Genomic DNA, 21,704 nt, shown 5'->3' with positions numbered 1-21,704 from the left:
GGGTCGCACCCCCACACCCAACTTTGGGGTCCCCCCTTTTACCTGAGAGCCCCTCTAAACTCTAACCCCCTCCTTTTTGGGGTCCCACCCCACTTTTTAGGGTTCCCACCCCCCTTTTTTGTGGTTATCCTCTAGTTTTTTGGCTTCTTCCCCCTTTCTCTGGGGTTCCCCCCCATTTTTGGGGTTCCACCCCCCTTTTAGCCCCCATAGATTGGAGACACCCCCCAATTTTAAGCTTCACCCCCAATCTTTGGGGTTCCCCTCTTCTTCATGCCCCCCAACCCCTCATTTTAGGAATCTCCCCCCCTTTTTCAGGTCTACCCCCCAGTTTTGGGGTCTCCCCCCAATTCTAGGATCCCCTCCTCTTATTTTTTTACACCCCCCTTAGTTTTGGGGTCCCCCCATTTTAGGACCCCCCCCCAAAATTTCAATCACCCCCCCCATTTTGAGGCATCACCCCTTCTTCACACCCCCCAGAACCCCTAAACCCCCATTTCTGGAGTCTCCCCGCATATTAATGTCCCCATTTTTGGGGTCCCCCTTCTATTTTTTGGGGTTCCCCCCCTCACCCCTTTTCCTGGCAGCGCTCAGCAGCTCCTGGAAATCCTCCAGGGTCCCGAGTTGGGGGTCGAGCTGCTCCAAGGAGGCGGTTTTGGGGTCCCCCCCCTGGATTTCGGGGTGCAGCGGCCCCAGGATCAGCCCCCGCACCTGCAGCCCCGCCACGTGTTCCAGCCGCTGCGCCACGCCTGCACCCCAAAAAAACACATCAGCACCCCAAAAATCAGACCCTACACCCCAAAAGTGAGATTTTGAACACTAAAAATGAGACCTGCACCCCAAAAATGGAGATTTTTGACCCCAAAAGTGAGCCCTGTGCCGCAAAACTGAGCTCCTGCACCCCAAAATCCAACCCTGAACCCCCAAAAATGACCCCTGTACCCCAAAAATGTGCCCTGCACCCCAAAAAGAGGCAGTTTGGACCCCAAAAGCAAACCCCATGCCTGAAAACTGAGCTCCTGCACCCCAAAAGTGAGACCCTGTACCTCAAAATCAGACCCCACACCCCAAAAATGAAACTCCATACCCCCCAAAATGGAGATTTTGGACCCCAAAAGTGAGCTCGGCAACTGAAAACGCAGCTCCTGCACCCCAAAAATGAGACTTAAAGCTCCAAGATCTGATCCTGCACCCCAAAACCAGCCCCTTCTCATCCCAAAACTAAGACTTTGAACACTGAAAATGAGTTCTACACCCCCAAAAATTGAGATTTTGGACCCCAAAAGTGAGCCCCGTGTTGGAAAACTGAGCTCCTGCACCCCAAAATCAGACCCTGCACCCCAAAAGTGAGCCCAAAGACTGAGATTGCACCCCAAACCTGAACTCATGCACCCCAAAATCAGAACTCTCTAACCCCAAACCCCAAAATCAGACCCCGCACGCCCAAAAATGGAGACTTTAGACCCAAAAAGTGAGCCCTGCACCCCAAAACTAAGCTCCTACACCGCAAGATCAAATCTTGCACCCTAAAAATCAAACCCCACCCCCCCAAAATTGAGATTTTAGACCCCAAAAGGGAGCTCTGCACCTCAAAACCAGCCCCACCCCCCAAAATCAAGCTCTGCACCTCAAAATTGAGCTCTTGCACCCCAAAAAATGAGACCCTGCACCCCCCAAAAGTGAGGTCTGGGACCCCCAAAACCAAAGCCCGCCCCCCCAAAGGGACCCTGGGTACCCCCAATCCCCCCCCTCCCACAGGATATGGGGTCCCCCCCCCATGCTGAGTCACTGCCCCCCATCTCGTGACACCCACGGGGCTGTGGGGGCGGGACTGGGAACTGGGGGGGGGGGAACTGGGAGGGACTGGGATTGAGAGGGAGGGACTGGGAGGAGGAACTGGGATTGGAGGGGGATGGGACACTGGGAACTGGGATTGGGGACACTGGGAACTGGGATTGGGGACACTGGGAACTGGGATTGGGGACACTGGGATTGAGGGGGGCGCACTGGGAACTGGAGAGACTGGGATTGGGGGGGGGCACCGGGGGGAGGCAACTGGGATCGAGGGGGGAACTGGGAGGGACTGGGGGGGCACTGGAAACTGTGGGGAGGCAACTGGGAATGGGGGGGGGAACTGGGAGGGGACTGGGATGAGGGGGACAGTGGGAATTGGGGGGGGGGGGGTTGGAACTGGGAATGGGGGGGAGACAACTGGGATTGAGAAGAGAAACTGGAAAGACTGAGATTGCGAAGGAAAAAACTGAGTGAGCTGGGGGGGGCACATATAGGGGCTCCTTTTGGGGTGGGGGGATCCCTAATAAATTCCTTTTGGGCTGGGGGGGTCCCTAATAAACTCCTTTTGGGCTGGGGGGGGGTCCCTAATAAACCCCTTTTGGGCTGAGGGGGATCCCTAATAAGTTCCTTTTGGGGTGGGGCCATAATAAATTCCTTTTTTGGGCTGGGGGGGACCCTAATAAATTTCTTACGAGGTTGGGAAGGTCCCTAATAAATTCCTTTTATTCCTTTTGGGCTGTCAGGTCCCCAATAAATTCTTTTTGGGCTGGGAGGGTTCCCTAATAAATTCCTTTTTTGGGTTGGGGGGGGGGGATCCCTAATAAATTCATTTTGGGCTGGGGGGGGATCCCTAATAAATTCTTTCTGGGCTGGAGAGATCCCTAATAAACTCCTTTTTTGGGGTGGGGGTCCCTGGACGGGGGGGGGGGGTCACCTATAAAGGCTCCTTTAGAAGTAAGGGGGGTCCCCAATACATTCCTTTGGGGGGGCTGGGAGGGGGGGTCACCCATAGGGGCTCCTTTTGGGCTGGGAGGGGGGGGTCTCCAATAAATAAATTTTGACCTCAAAAAATCCCTAACAGATTCTTTTTTGGAGGGCGGGGGTCCCTAGCAGATTCTCTTTGGGTTGGGGGGGGTTTCTAATGGATTCTTTTTTGGGGTGGGGGGGCCCTGGGCTGGGGGGGGATCACTTATAAAGGCTCCTTTTGGGGTGGGGGGCTCCCTAATAAGTTCCTTTTGGGCTGGGGGGGTCCCTAATAAATTCATTTTGGGCTGGGGGGGGGTCCCTAATGGATTCTTTTTTGGGGTGGGGGTCCCTGAGCTGGGAGGGCTCACTTATAAAAGCTCCTTCTGGGGTGCAGGGGTCCCTAATAAATTCCTTTTCGGCTGGGGGGGTCCCTAATGGATTCTTTTTTGGGGTGGGGGGCCCTGGGCTGGGGGCGGTCACTTATAAAGGCTCCTTTTAGAGTTGGGGGGGGTCCCTAATGGATTCCTTTTGGGGTGGGGGGGGGTCCCTAATGGATTCCTTTTGGGGTGGGGGGGGGTCCCTAGCGGATTCCTTTTTTAGGGGGGGTCACTGATAAGGGATTTTCAGCTGACGAGGGGGGGTCACCACTCGCTTCCCTTCAGGGTCGGGGTCCCTGTGTGTGTCCCCCCCTCCCCACTCACCCTTGAGGTCCCCGGCGAAGGCGGCGGGGGGGGCCCGATAAAGCGCCCCCATCTCCCACCAGGCCTGGGGGGGCAGGGGGCGGCAGCGGGGGGCGCGAGCCACGATGGCGGCGGCCGCCCCCAGCATCCCCAGCCAGCCCAGCCAGAAGAGGAGGAGGAGGGCGGTGCGAGCCTTCCTCCAGGGGGGGGACTCGGCCGCCCGCAGCAGCTCCTCCTTCCCCAAGCCCGTAAATTTGGACCCCCCCGCGCTCAAGGGGCCCCCCCAGTTCCTCGTCGTCGCCCGCCAGCTTCACCAGCCCGTTTTTCTCGGCCTGGGGGGGGGTCGGCGAGGGCGGCGCTGGGGGCGGGGGGGGGCTCGTTCTTCATCCTCCTCCTCCTCTTCCTCGGCCGCTGCCGCCGCCATCGGCTGCTTCTCGGCCTCCAGCGCGGAGAGCTCCAGAGCGCGGGGGGGGGGCCTCGGCCTCCATGGGCTGGGGGGGCAAAAAAGGGGGACCCCGAGAGATTATGGGGGGGCTGAGACACCCCCATGGCACCACAATAACCCTGAGACCAACCCCCCATGGCACCTCAATAACCCTGAGACCCCTCCCAATAACCCCTGAGACACCCCCCCATGGCACCCCAATAACCCTCAGGACCCCCCCCAATAACCCTGAGACCCCCCACCATGGCACCCCAATAACCCTCAGGACCCCCAATAACCCTGAGACACCCCCCCATGGCACCCCAATAACCCTCAGGACCCCCCCAATAACCCTGAGACACCCCCCATGGCACCCCAATAACCCTGAGACACCCCCCTATGGCACCCCAATAACCCTCACGACCCCCCCAATAACCCTGAGACACCCCCCCATGGCACCCCAGTAACCCTGAAACCCCCCCCATGGCACCCCAGTAACCCTGAGACCCCCCCCAATGGCACCCCAATAACCCTGAGACCCCCCCCAATGGCACCCCAATAACCCTGAGACCCCCCCCAATGGCACCCCAATAACCCTGAGACCGCCCCCATGGTACCCCAATAACCCTCAGGACCCCCCCAATAACCCTGAGACACCCCCCCCATGGTACCCCAATAACCCTCACGACCCCCCCCCCAATAACCCTCAGACCCCCCCCCATGGCACCCCAGTAACCCTGAGACACCCCCCAATGGCACCCCCAATAACTCTGAGACCCCGCCCCCAATGGCACCCCAATAACCCTGAGACACCCCCCAATGGCACCCCAATAACCCTGAGACACTCCCCCAATGGCACCCCAATAACCCTGAGACCCCTCCCCAATGGCACCCCAATAACTCTCAGCCCCCCCCATAGCACCCCAATAACCCTGAGACATCCCCATGGCACCCCAATATCTTTAGAGGAGGCTGAGACCGCCCCCCCCAGGGCACCCCAATACCCTTAACGGAGGCTGAGACACCCCCCCAGGGCACCCCAATAATCTTGAGGTCCCCACAATAGCAGCGCATTAACTCTGAAGCCCCTCCCAGACACCCCAACATCTTTAGGTGGGGCTGAGACACCCCCCCAGCACACCCCAATAACCCTGAACCCCCCCCCAGGCACCCCAAAATCTTTAGAAAAGACTGAGATGCCCCCCCAGGGCACCCCAATACCCTTAAGGCGGGCTGAGACACCCCCAGGTCACCCCCAATACCCTTAAGGGGGGCTGAGACACCCCCCAGGGCACCCCAATAATTTTGAGGTCCCCCCCATATCACTGCATTAACTCTGAAAGCCCCCTCCAGACACCCCAATATCATTAGGGGGGGCTGAGACACCCCCCCAGCACACCCCAATAACCCTGAGACCCCCCTCATTGCACCCCAATATCTTTAGGGGAGGCTGAGATCCCCAAAAATCCTCGCTAAGCACCTCAAAATTCTTTTGGAAGGAGCCTGGGATCCTCCCTGGCAACCCCAAAACCCCTTAGGGGACCCCAAAACCTTTGGGAGAGAAGTTTCGGATCCCAAGAACCCCGAAAACCCTTTGGGGACTCCGAAAATCTCACAGGAACCCCAAAATCCTTGGGGAAGGAGCTTGGGATCCTCTCTGAGAGCCACAAAACCATCTAGGAGACCCCAAAAATCTCAGGGGGACCCCAAAATCCTTGAAGAAGTTGCTTAGGACCCTCTCTGGGTACCCTAAAACCCTTTTAGGGACTCCAAGACTCACAGAAAACCCTAAAAACTTTAGGAAAGGAGCTTGGGATCCTCCCTAGCAGCCCCAAATCCCCTCAGAAGACCCCAAAAATCTCAGGGGTGCCCCAAAATCCTTAAAGAAGTCGCTTAGGATCCTCTCGGGGCACCCTAAAATCCTTTCGGGGACCCCAAAACTCACAGAAAACCCCAAAATCTTTGGGGGAGGAGCTTGGGATCCCTCCTGGCAACCTCAAAACCCCTTAGGAGACCCCAAAATCCTTGAAAAAGTTGCTTAGGACCCTCTCTGGGCACCCTAAAATCCTTTCGGGGACCCCAAAACTCACAGGAAGCCCCAAAATCTTTGGGGGAGGAGCTTGGGATTCCTCCTGACAACCTCAAAACCCCTTACAAGACCCAAAAAAACTCAGGGGGACCCCAAAATCCTTGAAGAAATCGCTTAGGACCCTCCCTGGGTACCCTAAAACCCTTTGGGGGACCCCAAAACTCACAAGAAACCCTAAAATCTTTAGGAAACGAGCTTGGAATCCTCCCTGGGAACCCCAAAACTGTCAGAGGAGACTCTTGGGGGACCCAACCAGCCCCCCTAATCACTCTTAGTCCCCTCCAAACCCTCCCCCACCCCCAAAAGCCCCTCAAATTCCCCCCCCACGCCCTTTACCTCAGCGCTGCCTCTACCCAAAGCGAAGGGGCGGGGCTGGGGCGCGGCCTTTTATACCCGCGCTAGGCCACGCCCTCTCCCTCCCTGGCCACGCCCCCTCCCTCCCCTCAGGCCCTGACCCGTTCGGGCCGTACCAAAGTCCACGCGGGGGGAGACACGCGGTTTTTAGGGGCGGGGGGCGCACCTGAAACCTCACAGTGGGTTCAAGAAGTTCCTCCTCTCCATAAACATTTAATCCCTTCGCTTATAATCTCCACAGATCTCCCAGAAAACCCCCAATCCCCGCTTTTCCCCCCTCCCTAAGCCCCCATATGGTTTCTTCCCCTCCCGCCGCCATTTTGTTCTGCCCTTTCATCCGCCGCCATTTTGTTGACCTTGACGAGCGCGCCGCCATCTTGCCGCCGTACAATGAGCGCCTATGGGAACAGGGCGCCGCCATCTTGTTTTCCGGCCTGCGCGCCGCCATTTTGTTGTACGGCATCCGCTATTTGGCGCCTTTTTTCTCCTAAACCGGAAGCGGGAAAGAAGCGGAAGCGGCGCGGGGAAGAACCGGAAGTGGCGCGGGGAAGAACCGGAAGTGGCGCCGCCGCCATGGGGTCTGCGAAGAAGCGGGGAAGCGCTGAGGCGGCGGAGGAGGCGGCGGGGGCGGCGGCGCCTCCGGGAGGAGGAGGAGGAGGAGGCGGCGGTTCAGGGTCTGGGTCCGGCTCGGGGAGGCCCCGCGAGCACCGCAAACACCGGCACCGCGGCGGGGAGCGGCGCGGGAAGCGGAGCCGCTCCCGGGGCGAGAGAGGAGCTGGAGGAGGAGGAGGAGCTGGAGGATCAGGAGGAGCTGGAGGATCGCGGCGAGCGGCGGGCGAGGAGGCGGCCCGGGGGAGCGGCGGCGGCGGCCATGGGCGAGGGGACGGCGAGAGGAGGCGGCGGGAGCGGCGAGAGGAGCGGGAGGATGGCGGTGAGGGGGGGGATTGGGGGGGGTTGGGAGTGAGGGAAGGGGATTTGGAGGGGTTGGGGGCGAGAGAAGGGGATTGGGGGGGGTCTGGGGGCAGGAGAAGAGGGTTTAGTGGGGCTGGGAGGGGGTTGGGGGGTAGAAGAAGGGGGGTTGGGGGGGTTGGGGGCGAGAGAAGGGGCTGGGGAGGGCTGGTGGCAGGAGAAGAGGGTTTAGGGGGGCTGGGAGGGGGTTGGGGGGTAGAAGAAGGGGGTTTGGGGGGTTGGGGTTTAGGAGAAGGGGGTTTAGGGGGGCTTGAAGGGGGTTGGGGGTAGAAGAAGTGGGGCTGGGGGTGTTGAGTTTTAGGAGAAGGGGATTGGGGGCGATAGAAGGGGGTTTGGGGGGGCTGGGGGCAGGAGAAGAGGGTTTAGGGGGGCTGGGAGGGGGTTGGGGGGTAGAAGAAGAGGATTTGGGGGGGTTGGGAGGAAGAAAAAGGGGGCTCGGGGGGTAAAAGGGGATTTAGGGGGGAAGGGAAGGAACTGGGAGTAAAAAAAGGGAATTTGAGGGGCTTAAGGGGGAGGTTTGAGGGGGCTGGAAGGGGTTGGGGGCAGAAGGAGGAGATTTGGGGGGGTTGGGGTGCAGGAAACGGGGGGCTGGGGAGCAAAAGAAAGGTGTTTGGGGGGGTTGAGGGGGCAAGAAGGGGATTTGGGGGGGCTAGAAGGGGATTGGGGGCAAAAGAAGGGGATTTGGGGGCATGGGGGGACAGGAGAGGGGGATTTGGGGGGTGCAGGAGATTTGGGGGGGGTAGGAAGGAGTTGCGGGCAGAAGAAGGGGCTTTGGGGGGGCTTGAGGGGTAAAAGAAGGGGATTTGGGGGGGTTGGGGGGCAGGAGAAGGGGTTTTGGGGGGAATTAGCAGATTTGAGGGGGGGGAAGGAAGGAATTAGGAAAAAACCTTAATTTATTAATGAATCTTAATTAATTCGCTTTTAGCTGTTGCCACCAAGGGGCCCGCGGGGGAAACCTCGCTCAGCATTGAGGAGACCAAGTGAGCCCCAACCCCCGTTTTTGCCCCCCCCACCCCGCTTTTTACCCCCCCATGTCCCCCCAAACCCTCTTTCTGCCCCCCAACCACCCCCGTGCCCCCTCCCTATGCCCCCCCCTCCCTTTTTCCTGCCCCCCCCTCACTTTTTCTCCCCCCACAGCAAACTCCGAGCCAAGTTGGGGCTGAAACCTTTGGATTCGGCACCGGCCAAGAAAGGTGAGGCCCCCCCCCGACCCCCCCAGGTTTTCGGGGGCTCCCAGCACCCCCCTTCCCCCACATATTTGCCCCCCCTTTTGGATCTCCCCCCCCAACACCCTCTTTTGGCCCCGTTTGCCCCCCCAACCCCCTCTTTTGGCCCCCCAACCCCCTCTTTTGGCCCCCCAACCCCCTCTTTTGGCCCCCCAACCCCCTCTTTTGGCCCCCCAACCCCCTCTTTTGGCCCCCTTTGCCCCCCCAACCCCCTTTTTTGGCCCCGTTTGCCCCCCCAACCCCCTTTTTTGGCCCCGTTTGCCCCCCCACCCCCTTTTTCGGCCCCGTTTGCCCCCCCACCCCCTTTTTTGGCCCCGTTTGCCCCCCCAACCCCCTTTTTTGGCCCCGTTTGCCCCCCCCAACCCCCTTTTTTGGCCCCGTTTGCCCCCCCCACCCCCTTTTTTGGCCCCGTTCGCCCCCCCAATTACCTTTTTTGGCCCCGTTTGCCCCCCCCACCCCCTTTTTTGGCCCCGTTTGCCCCCCAACCCCCTTTTTTGGCCCCGTTTGCCCCCCCACTTTAATCTCCCCCCGTTTCCCCCCCCCCCAGAGGCCGGGACGCAGGAGGAGCCGGTGGTAGCCGAGGCTCTGAACCCGCTAGCCCAGCGGCAGCGCCAGGAGATCCGCGAGCGCTTGGCGGCCGCCAAGGAGAAGCGGCTGCTCAACCAGCGCCTCGGGTAGGGGGGGGCAAAGAGTTGGGGGGTCGGGGAGTTTGGGGCGCGTCCTTAGGGGTTTTCAGGGAAAGTTGGGGGGCAGAGAGGCTTTGGAGGGATTCTTAGGGGTCTTTGGGCTCAAGGAGTTGGGGGGCAGAGGGATTTGGGGGGTTTTTGGGGGTCTTTGGGCTCAAGGAGTTGGGGGGCAGAGGAGTTTGGGGGGTTCTTAGGGGTCTTTGGGCTCAAGGAGTTGGGGGGCAGAGAGGTTTGGGGGGTTCTTAGGGGTCTTTGGGCTCAAGGAGTTGGGGTGCAGAGGGGTTTGGGGGGATTCTTAGGGGTCTTTGGGCTCAAGGAGTTGGGGGGTAGAGGGGTTTGGGGGGATTCTTAGGGGTCTTTGGGCTCAAGGAGTTGGGGGGCAGAGGGGTTTGGGGGGTTCTTAGGGGTCTTTGGGCTCAAGGAGTTGGGGGGCAGAGGGGTTTGGGGGGTTCTTAGGGGTCTTTGGGCTCAAGGAGTTGGGGGGCAGAGGGGTTTGGGGGGTTCTTAGGGGTCTTTGGGCTCAAGGAGTTGGGGGCAGAGGGTTTTGGGGGTAGTTCTTAGGGTTTTGGGGTTCTTACGGGTTTGGGGCTTCAAGGAGTTGGGGGGCAGGGAAGTTTTGGGGTCCCAGGGGTTTAGGGGGGGACCCCAAGCTTGAGCTCCTGCGGGTGGTGGATCTGGGGGGGCTTCAGGAGAACCCAGGAGGAGAGAAAGGAGATGGGGGGGGGCTTTATGGGGGTCTTAGTGGGGTTTGGGGGGTGGGGGGGGGGGTTGGGGTGCACAGAAGGGTCTCCAGGGGTTTTGGGGGGACACGGAGGGGTCCCAGGCCCCCCTAAACCCCTTCTGAACCCCAGGAAGGTGAGGACCTTGGGGGAGGATGCCCCCTGGTTGGACGACACGGCCGCGTGGATCGAGAGGAGCCGGAAGCTTCAACAGGAGAAGGAGCTGGCGGAGAAACGGGTGGGTTGAGACACCTCCAAAAATCCACAAAAACAGGTTTTCATCTCAAAATTTTAAGATGTTTGGAGTCACCTGGGAATTGTGCTGGATCTGGAGAAGTTTTGATGTGGATTTCACCAAAATTTTGCATTTTTGGGTTAAATTGAGGGAATTTTTGGCGTTTTTTGAGTTTTCCTGGTGGGGGTTTATCCCACGGGTTGTTGGTTGAGGTTCTACCTCATCTTCACCACCCAGAGGTGGCTGAGGCGGCTCTTGAGGTCATTGATTTGGTTGCCGCTGGTGGAAATGTGGTGGCCAAGTCCACCGGTGGCCAACTGGAGGTAACCAGTGGCCACGCTGAGTCAACTGGAGCCAAGCTGGGGCGACTGGTGGTTGATTGGGGTCAACTGGAGTGAAGCTGAGGCAACTGGTGGTTAATTAGAGGCAATTGGTGGTCAACTTAAGGCAACTGGTGTGGATTGAAATGAACTGGTGGTCAACCCGGGTCAATTGGACTCAACCAGTGGCCAACTGGAGGGAATTAGAGTCAACTAGTAGTGAACTGGAGTTCATCTAGGTCACCTGGAGGCAACCAGGGTCAACCGCTAGTCAACTGGTGTCAACTAGTGGTCAGCTGGAGTCGATCTGGGTCAATTGGAGTCAACCAATGGTGGAGCAGTGGTCAACTGGAGTCAACCAGTGGCCAATCGGAGGCAACTGGAGTCAAACTGGGTCAACTGAGGTCAACCAGTGGTCAACAGGGGGCAACTGGAGTCAATCTGGGTCAATTGGAGTGAACTAGAGGCGATCAGGGGTCAACTGGAGTCAACTAGTGGTCAATGGCAGTCAACTGAGATCAACCAGTGCTCAACAGGAGACAACTGATGTTCAACTAGTAGTCAACCAGAGGCAACTTGGGTTAATTGGAGTCAACTAGTGGTCAGGGAGGGGTCAACAGGAGTCAATGAGTGGTCAGTGGGAGTTAATGGGGGTCAAGTGGAGTAAACCAGTGATCAGCTTGGATCAACTGGAGGTAGTTGGTGGTCAACTGGAGGCGACCTGAGTCAACCGGAAGCAATTGGTGGTCAACTGGAGTGGACTGAAGTCAACTGGGGGTCAACTTGGGTCAACTGGAGTCAACCAGTGGTCAACTGGAGGCAAGCTGGGTTAACTGTAGTCAACTAGTGATCAACCAGTGGTCAACTGGGAGTAACTGGAGTTAATCTAGGTCAATCTGTGGTCAACTTGGGTCAACATGAGGCAACTCTGGGTCAACTGGGGTCAACTGAAGTCAACCAGTGGTTAACGGGAGGCAACTAGAGCCAAGCTGGGTCAGTTGGACTGAACAGGAGTCAATCAGTGGTCAATGGGGGTCAACCAGTGGTCAACTGGAGGTAACTAGAGTCAACAGGAGTCAACGTGTGGTCAACCTGAGTCAATTGGAGGTGATCTGGGTCAATCAGTGGTCAATGGGGGTCAACCAGTGGTCAACTGGAGGTAACTGGAGTCAACAGGAGTCAAAGTGTGGTCAACCTGGGTCAATTGGAGGTGACCTGGGTCAACCAGCGGTCAACTGGACGTAACTGGAGTCAACAGGAGTCAACGTGTGGTCATCCTGGGTCAACTGGAGGTGACCTAGGCCAACCAGTGATCAATGGGAGTCAACCAGTGGTCGACTGCAGGCAAACTGGGTCAACGTGCGGTCAATGGGAGACGATGAGTGGTCAGCGGGAGGTGACCTGGGTCAACTAAGGGTCAACCAGGGGTCAACTGGAGGCGACCTGGGTCAACTGGAAGCAATTGGCGGTCAACTGGAGTGGACTGAAGTCAACTGGGGGTCAACTGGAGTCAACCAGTGGTCAACTGGAGGCAAGCTGGGTTAACTGTAGTCAACTAGTGGTCAACCAGTGGTCAACTGGGAATAACTGGAGTTAGTCTGGGTCAATCTGTGGTCAATCTGGGTCAACACGAGGCAACTCTGGGTCAACTGGGGTCAACTGAAGTCAACCAGTGGTCAACGGGAGGCAACTAGAGCCAAGCTGGGTCAATTGGAGTGAACAGGAGTCAATCAGTGGTCAATGGGAGTCAACCAGTGATCAACTGGAGGTAACTGGAGTCAACAGGAGTCAAAGTGTGGTCAACCTGGGTCAACTGGAGGTGACCTGGGTCAATCAGTGGTCAATGGGAGTCAACCAGTGGTCGACTGCAGGCAAACTGGGTCAACGAGTGGTCAATGGGAGGCGATGAGTGGTCAACGGGAGGTGACCTGGGTCAGCTAAGGGTCAACCAGGGGTCAACTGGAGGCGACCTGGGTCAACTGGAAGCAATTGGTGGTCAACTGGAGTGGACTGAAGTCAACTGGGGGTCAACTGGAGGCAAGCTGGGTTAACTGTAGTCAACTAGCGATCAACCAGTGGTCAACTGGGAGTAACTGGAGTTAGTCTGGGTCTATCTGTGGTCAACCTGGGTCAACACGAGGTGACCTAGGCCAACCAGTGATCAATGGGAGTCAACCAGTGGTCGACTGCAGGCAAACTGGGTCAACGTGCGGTCAATGGGAGACGATGAGTGGTCAACGGGAGGTGACCTGGGTCAACCAGGGGTCAGCTGGAGGCGACCTGGGTCAACCGGAGTGACCCTGTGGTCAACTCATGGTCATCTGGAGTGAAACTGGTTTAACAGGAGCCAACTGGTGGTCGATTGGAGGCAACTGGAGTTAATCTGGGTCAACTGGTGGCTAGTTGGAGTCAATTGGAGCTGCCTGGGGGTCACCTAGAGTCGCGTTGAATTCATTGGTGTCCAAGCCGACGGTGGCCACCGGTTCCCTGGGCTTGGCTCCCAGTTGGCCTGAGGCCTCCCAGTGCCCTCGGTGACCCCCAACTGGGCTTACTGGTTCCTTTCTCACCCCAGGCCAAGCTGCTGGAGGAGATGGACCAAGAGTTTGGGGTCAGCACCTTGGTGGAGGAGGAGTTCCAGCGCCGCAAGAGGGTGAGTGGAGGGTCCCCCCGTGTCCCCTCGTGTCCCCAGCGTCCCCCTGTGACCTTCGTGCCCCTCCCTGTGTCCCTGCAGGATCTCTACAGCTCCCGGGACCTTCGAGGGTTGACGGTGGAACACGATCTTGAGGCCTTCAAGGAAGGAGAGACCTTGATCTTGACCTTGAAGGATAAAGGTGAGGAGAAGAAGATGCGTGTGGGGACACCGGGAGAGGGGACAAGGGCTGAGGTGTCACCAGGGGCCACCAGGAGGGGACATGGGGCCTGAGGTGTCACCAGGAAGGGACAAGGAGGGGGTGAGGTGTCATCAGGGACCACCAGGAGGAGACAAGGAGGGGCTGAGGTGTCACCAGGGGCCTCTAGGAGGGGACAAGGAGGGGCTGAGGTGTCACCAGGGGCCTCTAGGAGGGGACAAGGAGGGGCTGAGGTGTCATCAGGGGTCACCAGGAAGAAACATGGGGCCTGAGGTGTCACCAGGGGCCACCAGGAGGGGGCACGGGGCCTGAGGTGGTACCAGGAGGGGACAAGAAGGTGCTGAGGTGTCATCAGGGGCCACCAAGAGGGGACAAGGAGGGGCTGAGGTGTCACCAGCGGCCACCAGGAGGGAACTAGGAGGGGCTGAGGTGTCACCAGCGGCCACTAGGAAGGGACACGGGGGCTGAGGTGTCACCAGGTGGGGACAAGGAGGGGCTGAAGTGTCATCAGGGGCCACCAAGAGGAAACATGGGGCCTGAGGTGTCACCAGGGGCCACCAGGAGGGGACAAGGAGGGACTGAGATGACATCAGGGGCCACCAGGAGGGAACATGGGGGCTGAAGTGTCACCAAGGGCCACCAGGAGGGGACACGGGGGCTGAGGTGTCACCAGGAGGGGACAAGAAGGTGCTGAGGTGTCACCAGGGGCTGCCAGGAGGGGACACGAGAGCTGAGGTGTCACCAGGGGCCACTAGGAAGGGACATGAGGGCTGTGGTGACACCAGGAGGAGACGAGAAGGTGCTGAGGTGGCACCAGGGGCCACCAGGAGGGGACAAGGAGGGGCTGAGGTGGCACCAGGAGCCGTGGACTGGGGGTCGGGGTGGCCGTGTCCCTTTCCGGGCGCCCTTGGGGACCGGCGGTGCCCTCGGTGTCCCCAGGGGTGCTGGAGGAACGCGAGGACGTGCTGGAGAACGCGGCGCTGGTGGCGGCCGAGCGGGCGCGGGAGGCGCTGGAGCTGCGCAAGAAGAAGCCGAGCTACGAGCCCTACGGCCCCGAGGAGCCCGCGCCCACCACCCAGGTGACCTCTCGGGTCCTTCACGATGTCCTTCACGATGTCCCAGCCCCGTCCCTGGGGTCCCACCCCCCATCGCGTTGTCCTGCTTTCTCTCCTCCCACGTTTTCTTCTTATCTTGGGTTGTTCCGTGTTTTCCGGTGGCACCGGGGCCCGTTCCCGTGATTTCTGGTGTCACCGCGTGTTGTCACGTGGCCCTGGGTTCTCGTAGCCCTGGATTCTCTCCTGGGTTTGTGTTTCCCCTCCGTGTCCCCTCCGTGTCCCCTCCGTGTCCTTCCGTGTCTCCACGTGTCCCCATGTCCCCTCCACATCCCTCCATGTTCTGTGTCCCTCCACGTCCCTCCATGTTCCCGTGTCCCCCCGTGTCCCTCCGTGTCCCCCCGTGTCCCTCCGTGTCCCCCGTGTCCCTCCATGTTCCCCCGTGTCCCCCATGTCCCCGTGTCCCCCATGTCCCCGTGTCCCCCATGTCCCCGTGTCCCTCCGTGTCCCTCCGTGTCCCTCCGTGTTCCCCCATGTCCCTCTGCGTTCCCGCTTGTCCTCGTGTCCCCCATGTCACCGTGTTCCTCTGTGTCCCCCCGCATTCCCACGTGTCCCCATGTCCCCCTGTGTCCCTCCGTGTTTCCCCCCGTGTCCCTCCGTGTTTCCCCCCGTGTCCCCCCGTGTCCCCCCGTGTCCCCCCGTGTCCCTCCGTGTTCCCCACGTCCCCCCACGTCCCCCCACGTCCCCCCACGTCCCCCCACGTCCCCGTGTCCCCCCGTGTCCCCCCGTGTCCCCCCATGTCCCCGTGTCCCCCGTGTTCCCCCATGTCCCTCTGCGTTCCCGCTTGTCCTCGTGTCCCCCATGTCACCGTGTTCCTCTGTGTCCCCCCGCATTCCCACGTGTCCCCGTGTTCCCCCATGTTCCCCCATGTCCCCGTGTCCCCCCATGTTCCCCCATGTCCCTCCGTGTCCCCCATGTCCCTCCGTGTCCCCCATGTCCCTCCGTGTCCCCCATGTCCCTCCGTGTCCCCCGTGTTCCCCCATGTCCCCGTGTCCCTCCATGTTCCCCCATGTCCCCCATGTCCCTCTGTGTCCCCCATGTCCCTCTGTGTCCCGCCATGTCCCCCGTGTTCCCCTATGTCCCCGTCCCCCCACGTCCCCCCACGTCCCCCCACGTCCCCCCACGTCCCCCCACGTCCCCCCACGTCCCCGTGTCCCTCTATGTCCCCTGTGTCCCCCACGTCCCCCCGTGTCCCCCATGTCCCTCCACGTCCCCCCTGTCCCCGTGTCCCCCACGTCCCTCCACGTCCCCGTGTCCCTCCATGTCCCCCATGTCCCCCACGTCCCCGTGTCCCCCATGTCCCCCTATGTCCCCGTGTCCCCCGACCCTCGGTGACGCTCGGTGTCCCCCCGCAGGGGGGGTTGGGGCGGGAGCCGCTGCCGCAGTACTCGGAGCCGGCGCCGCGGCCCTCCTTCCGCCTGGGGGAGACCGGGGGGCCCCCCAACGCCGCCGCCCCCCCCGCGGCCCCCGGCCCCGCGCCCCAGAGCCTGGAGCTGCCCCCCCTCCGCCTGGCGCCCGAGTACCTCAGCCCCCACGAGATGGTGAGGGGGGTTTGGGGGGGCTACAGGGAATTTAGGGGGGGTTTGGGGGGGTTAGAGTGGGTTTGGGGGGGGTTAGAGGGGCTTTGGGGGGGTTATAGTAAGTTTCGGGGTGTTTTTGGGGGGTTAGAGTGGGTTTGGGGGGGACTAGATGGATTTTATGGGGCTTTGGGGGGGGTTATTGTAGGTTTGGGGGGGTTAGAGTGGGTTTGGGGGTGTTAGAGGGATCTTAGGGGGTGTTTGGGGGGGTTACATTAGGGTTGGGGGTGTTTTGGGGGGTTATTTAGGGGGTTTTGGGGGGTTGCAGTGGGTTTGGGGGGGTTAGAGGGATCTTAGGGGGTGTTTGGGGGGGTTACAGGAGGTTTGGGGGGGTTAGAGTGGGTTTGGGGGGGGTTAGAGGGATTTTATGGGGGGGGTTGGGAGGGTTACAGGAGATTTGGGGGGGTTAGAGTGGGTTTGGGGGGGGTTAGAGGGATTTTAGGGGGCTTTGGGGGGGTTATAGTAAGTTTCAGGATGTTTTGGGGGGCTTAGAGTGGGTTTGGGGGGGACTAGATGGATTTTATGGGGCTTTGGGGGGGTTATTGTAGTTTTGGGGGGCTTAGAGTGGGTTTGGGGGGGACTAGATGGATTTTATGGGGCTTTGGGGGGGTTATTGTAGGTTTGGGGGGGTTAGAGTGGGTTGGGGGGTGCTTAGAGGGATTTTATGGGGTTTTGGGGGGGTTACAGTAGGTTTGGGGGTGGTTTGGGGGGTTATTTAGGGGGTTTTGGGGGGTTGCAGTAGGTTTGGGGGTGTTTTGGGGGGTTAGAGTGGGTTTGGGGGGGGTTAGAGGGATCTTAGGGGGTGTTTGGTGGGGTTACAGGAGGTTTGGGGGGGTTAGAGTGGGTTTGGGGGGGTTAGAGGGATTTTAGGGGGTGTTTGGGGGGGTTACAGGAGGTTTGGGGGGGTTAGAGTGGGTTTGGGGGGGTTAGAGGGATTTTATAGGGTTTTTGGGGGGGTTACAGTAGGTTTGGGGGGGTTTGGGGGGTTATTTAGGGGGTTTTGGTGGGGTTAGAGTGGGTTTGGGGGCGTTTAGATGGATTTTATGGGGCTTTGGGGGGGTTATAGTAAGTTTCGGGGTGTTTTGGGGGGGTTAGAGTGGGTTTGGGGGGGACTAGATGGATTTTACGGGGCTTTGGGGGGGTTATTGTAGGTTTGGGGGGGTTAGAGTGGGTTTGGGGGGGATTAGAGGGATTTTATGGGGTTTTTGGGGGGGTTATAGTAAGTTTCAGGGTGTTTGGGGGGGGCTAGAGTGGGTGTGGGGGGGACTAGATGGATTTTATGGGGCTTTGGGGGGGTTATTGTAGGTTTGGGGGGGTTAGAGTGGGTTTGGGGTGATTAGAGGGATTTTATGGGGTTTTGGGGGGGTTACAGTAGGTTTGGGGGTGGTTTGGGGGGTTATTTAGGGGGTTTTGGGGGGTTGCAGTAGGTTTGGGGGTGTTTTGGGGGGTTAGAGTGGGTTTGGGGGGGTTAGAGGGATTTTAGGGGGTGTTTGGGGGGGGTTAGAGTGGGTTTGGGGGGGTTAGAGGGATCTTAGGGGGTGTTTGGGGGGGTTACAGGAGGTTTGGGGGGGGTTAGAGTGCGTTTGGGGGGTTTAGAGGGATTTTATGGGGTTTTTGGGGGGGTTATAGTAAGTTTCAGGGTGTTTTGGGGGGCTTAGAGTGGGTTTGGGGGGGACTAGATGGATTTTACGGGGCTTTGCGGGGGGTTATTGTAGGTTTTGGGGGGTTAGAGTGGGTTTGGGGGGGGTTAGAGGGATTTTATGGGGTTTTTGGGGGGGTTATAGTAAGTTTGGGGGTGTTTTGGGGGGCTTAGAGTGGGTTTGGGGGGGACTAGATGGATTTTACGGGGCTTTGCGGGGGGTTATTGTAGGTTTTGGGGGGTTAGAGTGGGTTTAGGGGGGGCTTAGAGGGATTTTATGGGGTTTTTTGGGGGGTTAGATTAGGTTTGGGGGTGTTTTCGGGGGTTATTTAGGGGGTTTTGGGGGGTTGCAGTAGGTTTGGGGGTGTTTTGGGGGGTTAGAGTGGGTTTGGGGGGGTTAGAGGGATTTTATGGGGTTTTTGCGGGGGTTACATTAGGTTTGGGGGTGGTTTGGGAGGTTATTTGGGGGTTTTGGGGGGATTACAGTAGGTTTAGGGGTGTTTTGGGGGGGTTAGAGTGGGTTTGGGGGGGTTAGAGGGATTTTATGGGGTTTTGGGGGGGTTACAGGAGGTTTGGGGGGTTAGAGTGGGTTTGGGGGGGTTAGAGGGATCTTAGGGGGTGTTGGGGGGGGTTACAGGAGGTTTGGGGGGGTTAGAGTGGGTTGGGGGGGTTAGAGGGATCTTAGGGGGTGTTTGGGGGGGGTTACAGGAGGTTTGGGGGGGGTTAGAGTGGGTTTGGGGTGGTTAGAGGGATCTTAGGGGGTGTTGGGGGGGGTTACAGGAGGTTTGGGGGGGTTAGAGTGGGTTTGGGGGGGTTAGAGGGATCTTAGGGGGTGTTTGGGGGGGTTACAGGAGGTTTGGGGGGGGTTAGAGTGGGTTTGGGGGGGTTAGAGGGATTTTATGGGGGGGTTGGGGGGGTTACAGTAGGTTTGGGGGGTTATTTAGGGGGGTTGGGGGGGGTTAGAGTGGGTTTGGGGGTGTTTAGATGGATTTTACGGGGTTTTGGGGGGGTTATAGTAAGTTTTGGGGTGTTTTGGGGGGGTTAGAGTGGGTTTGGGGGGGACTAGATGGATTTTACGGGGCTTTGGGGGGGGTTATTGTAGTTTTGGGGGGGTTAGAGTGGGTTTGGGGTGGTTAGAGGGATCTTAGGGGGGGTTTGGGGGGGTTAGAGTGGGTTTGGGGGGGTTAGAGGGATCTTAGGGGGTGTTTGGGGGGGTTACAGGAGGTTTGGGGGGTTTAGAGTGGGTTTGGGGGGGTTAGAGGGATTTTATAGATTTTTGGGGGGGTTACAGTAGGTTTGGGGGTGTTTTGGGGGTTATTTAGGGGGTTTTGGTGGGGTTAGAGTGGGTTTGGGGGCGTTTAGATGGATTTTATGGGGTTTTGGGGGGGTTATAGTAAGTTTCAGGGTGTTTTGGGGGGGTTAGAGTGGGTTTGGGGGGGACTAGATGGATTTTACGGGGCTTTGCGGGGGGTTATTGTAGGTTTTGGGGGGTTAGAGTGGGTTTGGGGGGGTTAGAGGGATTTTATGGGGTTTTTGCGGGGGTTACATTAGGTTTGGGGGTGGTTTGGGAGGTTATTTGGGGGTTTTGGGGGGGTTACAGTAGGTTTAGGGGTGTTTTGGGGGGGTTAGAGTGGGTTTGGGGGGTTAGAGGGATTTTATGGGGTTTTGGGGGGGTTACAGGAGGTTTGGGGGGGTTAGAGTGGGTTTGGGGGGGTTAGAGGGATCTTAGGGGGTGTTTGGGGGGGTTACAGGAGGTTTGGGGGGGTTAGAGTGGGTTTGGGGGGGTTAGAGGGATCTTAGGGGGGGTTTGGGGGGGTTACAGGAGGTTTGGGGGGGGTTAGAGTGGGTTTGGGGTGGTTAGAGGGATCTTAGGGGGTGTTTGGGGGGGTTACAGGAGGTTTGGGGGGGATTAGAGTGGGTTTGGGGGGGTTAGAGGGATCTTAGGGGGTGTTTGGGGGGGGTTACAGGAGGTTTGGGGGGTTAGAGGGATCTTAGGGGGTGTTTGGGGGGGGTTACAGGAGGTTTGGGGGGGGTTAGAGTGGGTTTGAGGGCGTTTAGATGGATTTTATGGGGTTTTTGGGGGGGTTATAGTTTGAGGGTGTTTTGGGGGGGTTAGAGTGGGTTTGGGGGGACTAGATGGATTTTACGGGGATTTTATGGGGTTTTGGGGGGGTTACAGTAGGTTTGGGGGTGGTTTGGGGGGTTATTTAGGGGGTTTTGGGGGGTTGCAGTAGGTTTGGGGGTGTTTTTGGGGGTTATTTAGGGGGTTTTGGGGGGTTGCAGTAGGTTTGGGGGTGTTTGGGGGGGTTAGAGTGGGTTTGGGGGGGGGTTAGAGGGATTTTATAGGGTTTTTGGGGGGGTTACAGGAGGTTTGGGGGGGTTAGAGTGGGTTTGGGGGGGTTAGAGGGATCTTAGGGGGTGTTTGGGGGGGTTACAGGAGGTTTGGGGGGGTTAGAGTGGGTTTGGGGGGGTTAGAGGGATTTTAGGGGGTGTTTGGGGGGATTACAGGAAGTTTGGGGGGGTTAGAGTGGGTTTGGGGGGGTTAGAGGGATTTTATAGGGTTTTGGGGGGTTACAGTAGGTTTGGGGGTGTTTTGGGGGTTATTTAGGGGGTTTTGGGGGGGTTACAGTAGGTTTCTGGGTGTTTTGGGGGTTATTTAGGGGGTTTTGGGGGGGGTAGAGTGGGTTTGGGGGCGTTAGAGGGATTTTATAGGGTTTTGGGGGGGTTAGAGTGGGTTGGGGGGGGTTAGAGAAATTTTATGGGGTTTTTGGGGGGGTTACAGTAGGTTTGGGGGGGTTAGAGGGATTTTATGGGGGGTTTTGGGGGTTAGAGTGGGTTTGGAGGGGGGTTAGAGGGATTTTATGGGGTTTGGGGGGGTTACAGTAGGTTTGGGGGGGTTTTGGGGGATTAGAGCGGGTTTAGGGGTGTTAGAGGGATTTTATGGGGTTTTTGGGGGGTTACAGTAGGTTTGGGGGTGTTTTGGGGGTTCTTTAGGGGGTTTTGGGGGGTTAGAGTGGGTTTGGGGGCGTTTAGATGGATTTTATGGGGTTTTGGGGGGGTTATAGTAAGCTTCGGGGTGTTTTTGGGGGGTTAGAGTGGGTTTGGGGGGACTAGATGGATTTTATGGGGCTTTGGGGGGGTTATTGTAGGTTTGGGGGGTTAGAGTGGGTTTGGGGGGGTTAGAGGGATCTTAGGGGGTGTTACATTAGGTTTGGGGGTGTTCTGGGGGGTTGTTTAGGGGGTTTTGGGGGTTGCAGTAGGTTTGGGGTGTTTTGGGGGGTTAGAGTGGGTTTGGGGGGGGTTAGAGGGATTTTATGGGGTTTTTGCGGGGGTTACATTAGGTTTGGGGGTGGTTTGGGAGGTTATTTGGGGGTTTTGGGGGGGTTACAGTAGGTTTAGGGGTGTTTGGGGGGGGTTAGAGTGGGTTTGGGGGGGTTAGAGGGATTTTATGGGGTTTTGGGGGGGTTACAGGAGGTTTGGGGGGGTTAGAGTGGGTTTGGGGGGGTTAGAGGGATCTTAGGGGGTGTTTGGGGGGGTTACAGGAGGTTTGGGGGGGGTTAGAGTGGGTTTGGGGGGGTTAGAGGGATCTTAGGGGGTGTTTGGGGGGGTTACAGGAGGTTTGGGGGGGTTAGAGTGGGTTTGGGGGGGTTAGAGGGATCTTAGGGGGTGTTTGGGGGGGTTACAGGAGGTTTGGGGGTGGTTTGGGGGGTTATTTAGGGGGTTTTGGGGGGTTGCAGTAGGTTTGGGGGTGTTTTGGGGGGTTAGAGTGGGTTGGGGGGGGTTAGAGGGATCTTAGGGGGTGTTTGGGGGGGTTACAGGAGGTTTGGGGGGGTTAGAGTGGGTTTGGGGGGGTTAGAGGGATCTTAGGGGGTGTTTGGGGGGGGTTACAGGAGGTTTTGGGGGGGTTAGAGTGGGTTTGGGGGGGTTAGAGGGATTTTATAGGGTTTTGGGGGGGTTACATTAGGTTTGGGGGTGTTTTGGGGGTTATTTAGGGGGTTTTGGGGGGGTTACAGTAGGTTTGGGGGGTGTTTGGGGGGGGTTAGAGTGGGTTTGGGGGGGTTAGAGGGA

At 58.7% G+C, this 21,704-nt stretch overlaps 2 protein-coding genes across 3 annotated transcripts in view; one reads left to right on the top strand and one right to left on the bottom strand.

The window, feature by feature from the left end:
• Positions 1–569: 569 nt before the first annotated feature.
• SLC3A2 (solute carrier family 3 member 2) lies at positions 570–6,767 on the bottom strand (the record flags this gene model as incomplete). Its single annotated transcript, XM_069882896.1, is given in 4 exon segments — positions 570–746; positions 3,459–3,717; positions 3,719–3,818; positions 6,661–6,767. Coding segments are annotated over 4 exon segments (643 nt in total), but the record flags the coding sequence as incomplete, so codon positions are not given.
• A 21-nt stretch (positions 6,768–6,788) lies between these two features.
• Positions 6,789–21,704, top strand: part of SART1 (spliceosome associated factor 1, recruiter of U4/U6.U5 tri-snRNP) — a 53,625-nt gene continuing 38,709 nt past the window's right edge. For both annotated transcript variants that reach the window (XM_069882894.1, XM_069882893.1), the window contains exons 1-9: positions 6,789–7,235; positions 8,199–8,253; positions 8,411–8,466; positions 9,047–9,173; positions 10,037–10,142; positions 13,032–13,109; positions 13,191–13,290; positions 14,248–14,387; positions 15,776–15,961. In XM_069882894.1, coding sequence (XP_069738995.1) covers positions 6,878–7,235; positions 8,199–8,253; positions 8,411–8,466; positions 9,047–9,173; positions 10,037–10,142; positions 13,032–13,109; positions 13,191–13,290; positions 14,248–14,387; positions 15,776–15,961 — 1,206 coding nt within the window. In that variant the 5' untranslated portion in view covers positions 6,789–6,877. The remainder of the gene's footprint in view (positions 7,236–8,198; positions 8,254–8,410; positions 8,467–9,046; positions 9,174–10,036; positions 10,143–13,031; positions 13,110–13,190; positions 13,291–14,247; positions 14,388–15,775; positions 15,962–21,704) is intronic.

This window comes from Phaenicophaeus curvirostris, unplaced genomic scaffold (assembly GCF_032191515.1).
Source record: "Phaenicophaeus curvirostris isolate KB17595 unplaced genomic scaffold, BPBGC_Pcur_1.0 scaffold_389, whole genome shotgun sequence".
Lineage (NCBI taxonomy): Eukaryota > Metazoa > Chordata > Aves > Cuculiformes > Cuculidae > Phaenicophaeus > Phaenicophaeus curvirostris.
This window is presented reverse-complemented; position numbering and strand designations above follow the sequence as displayed.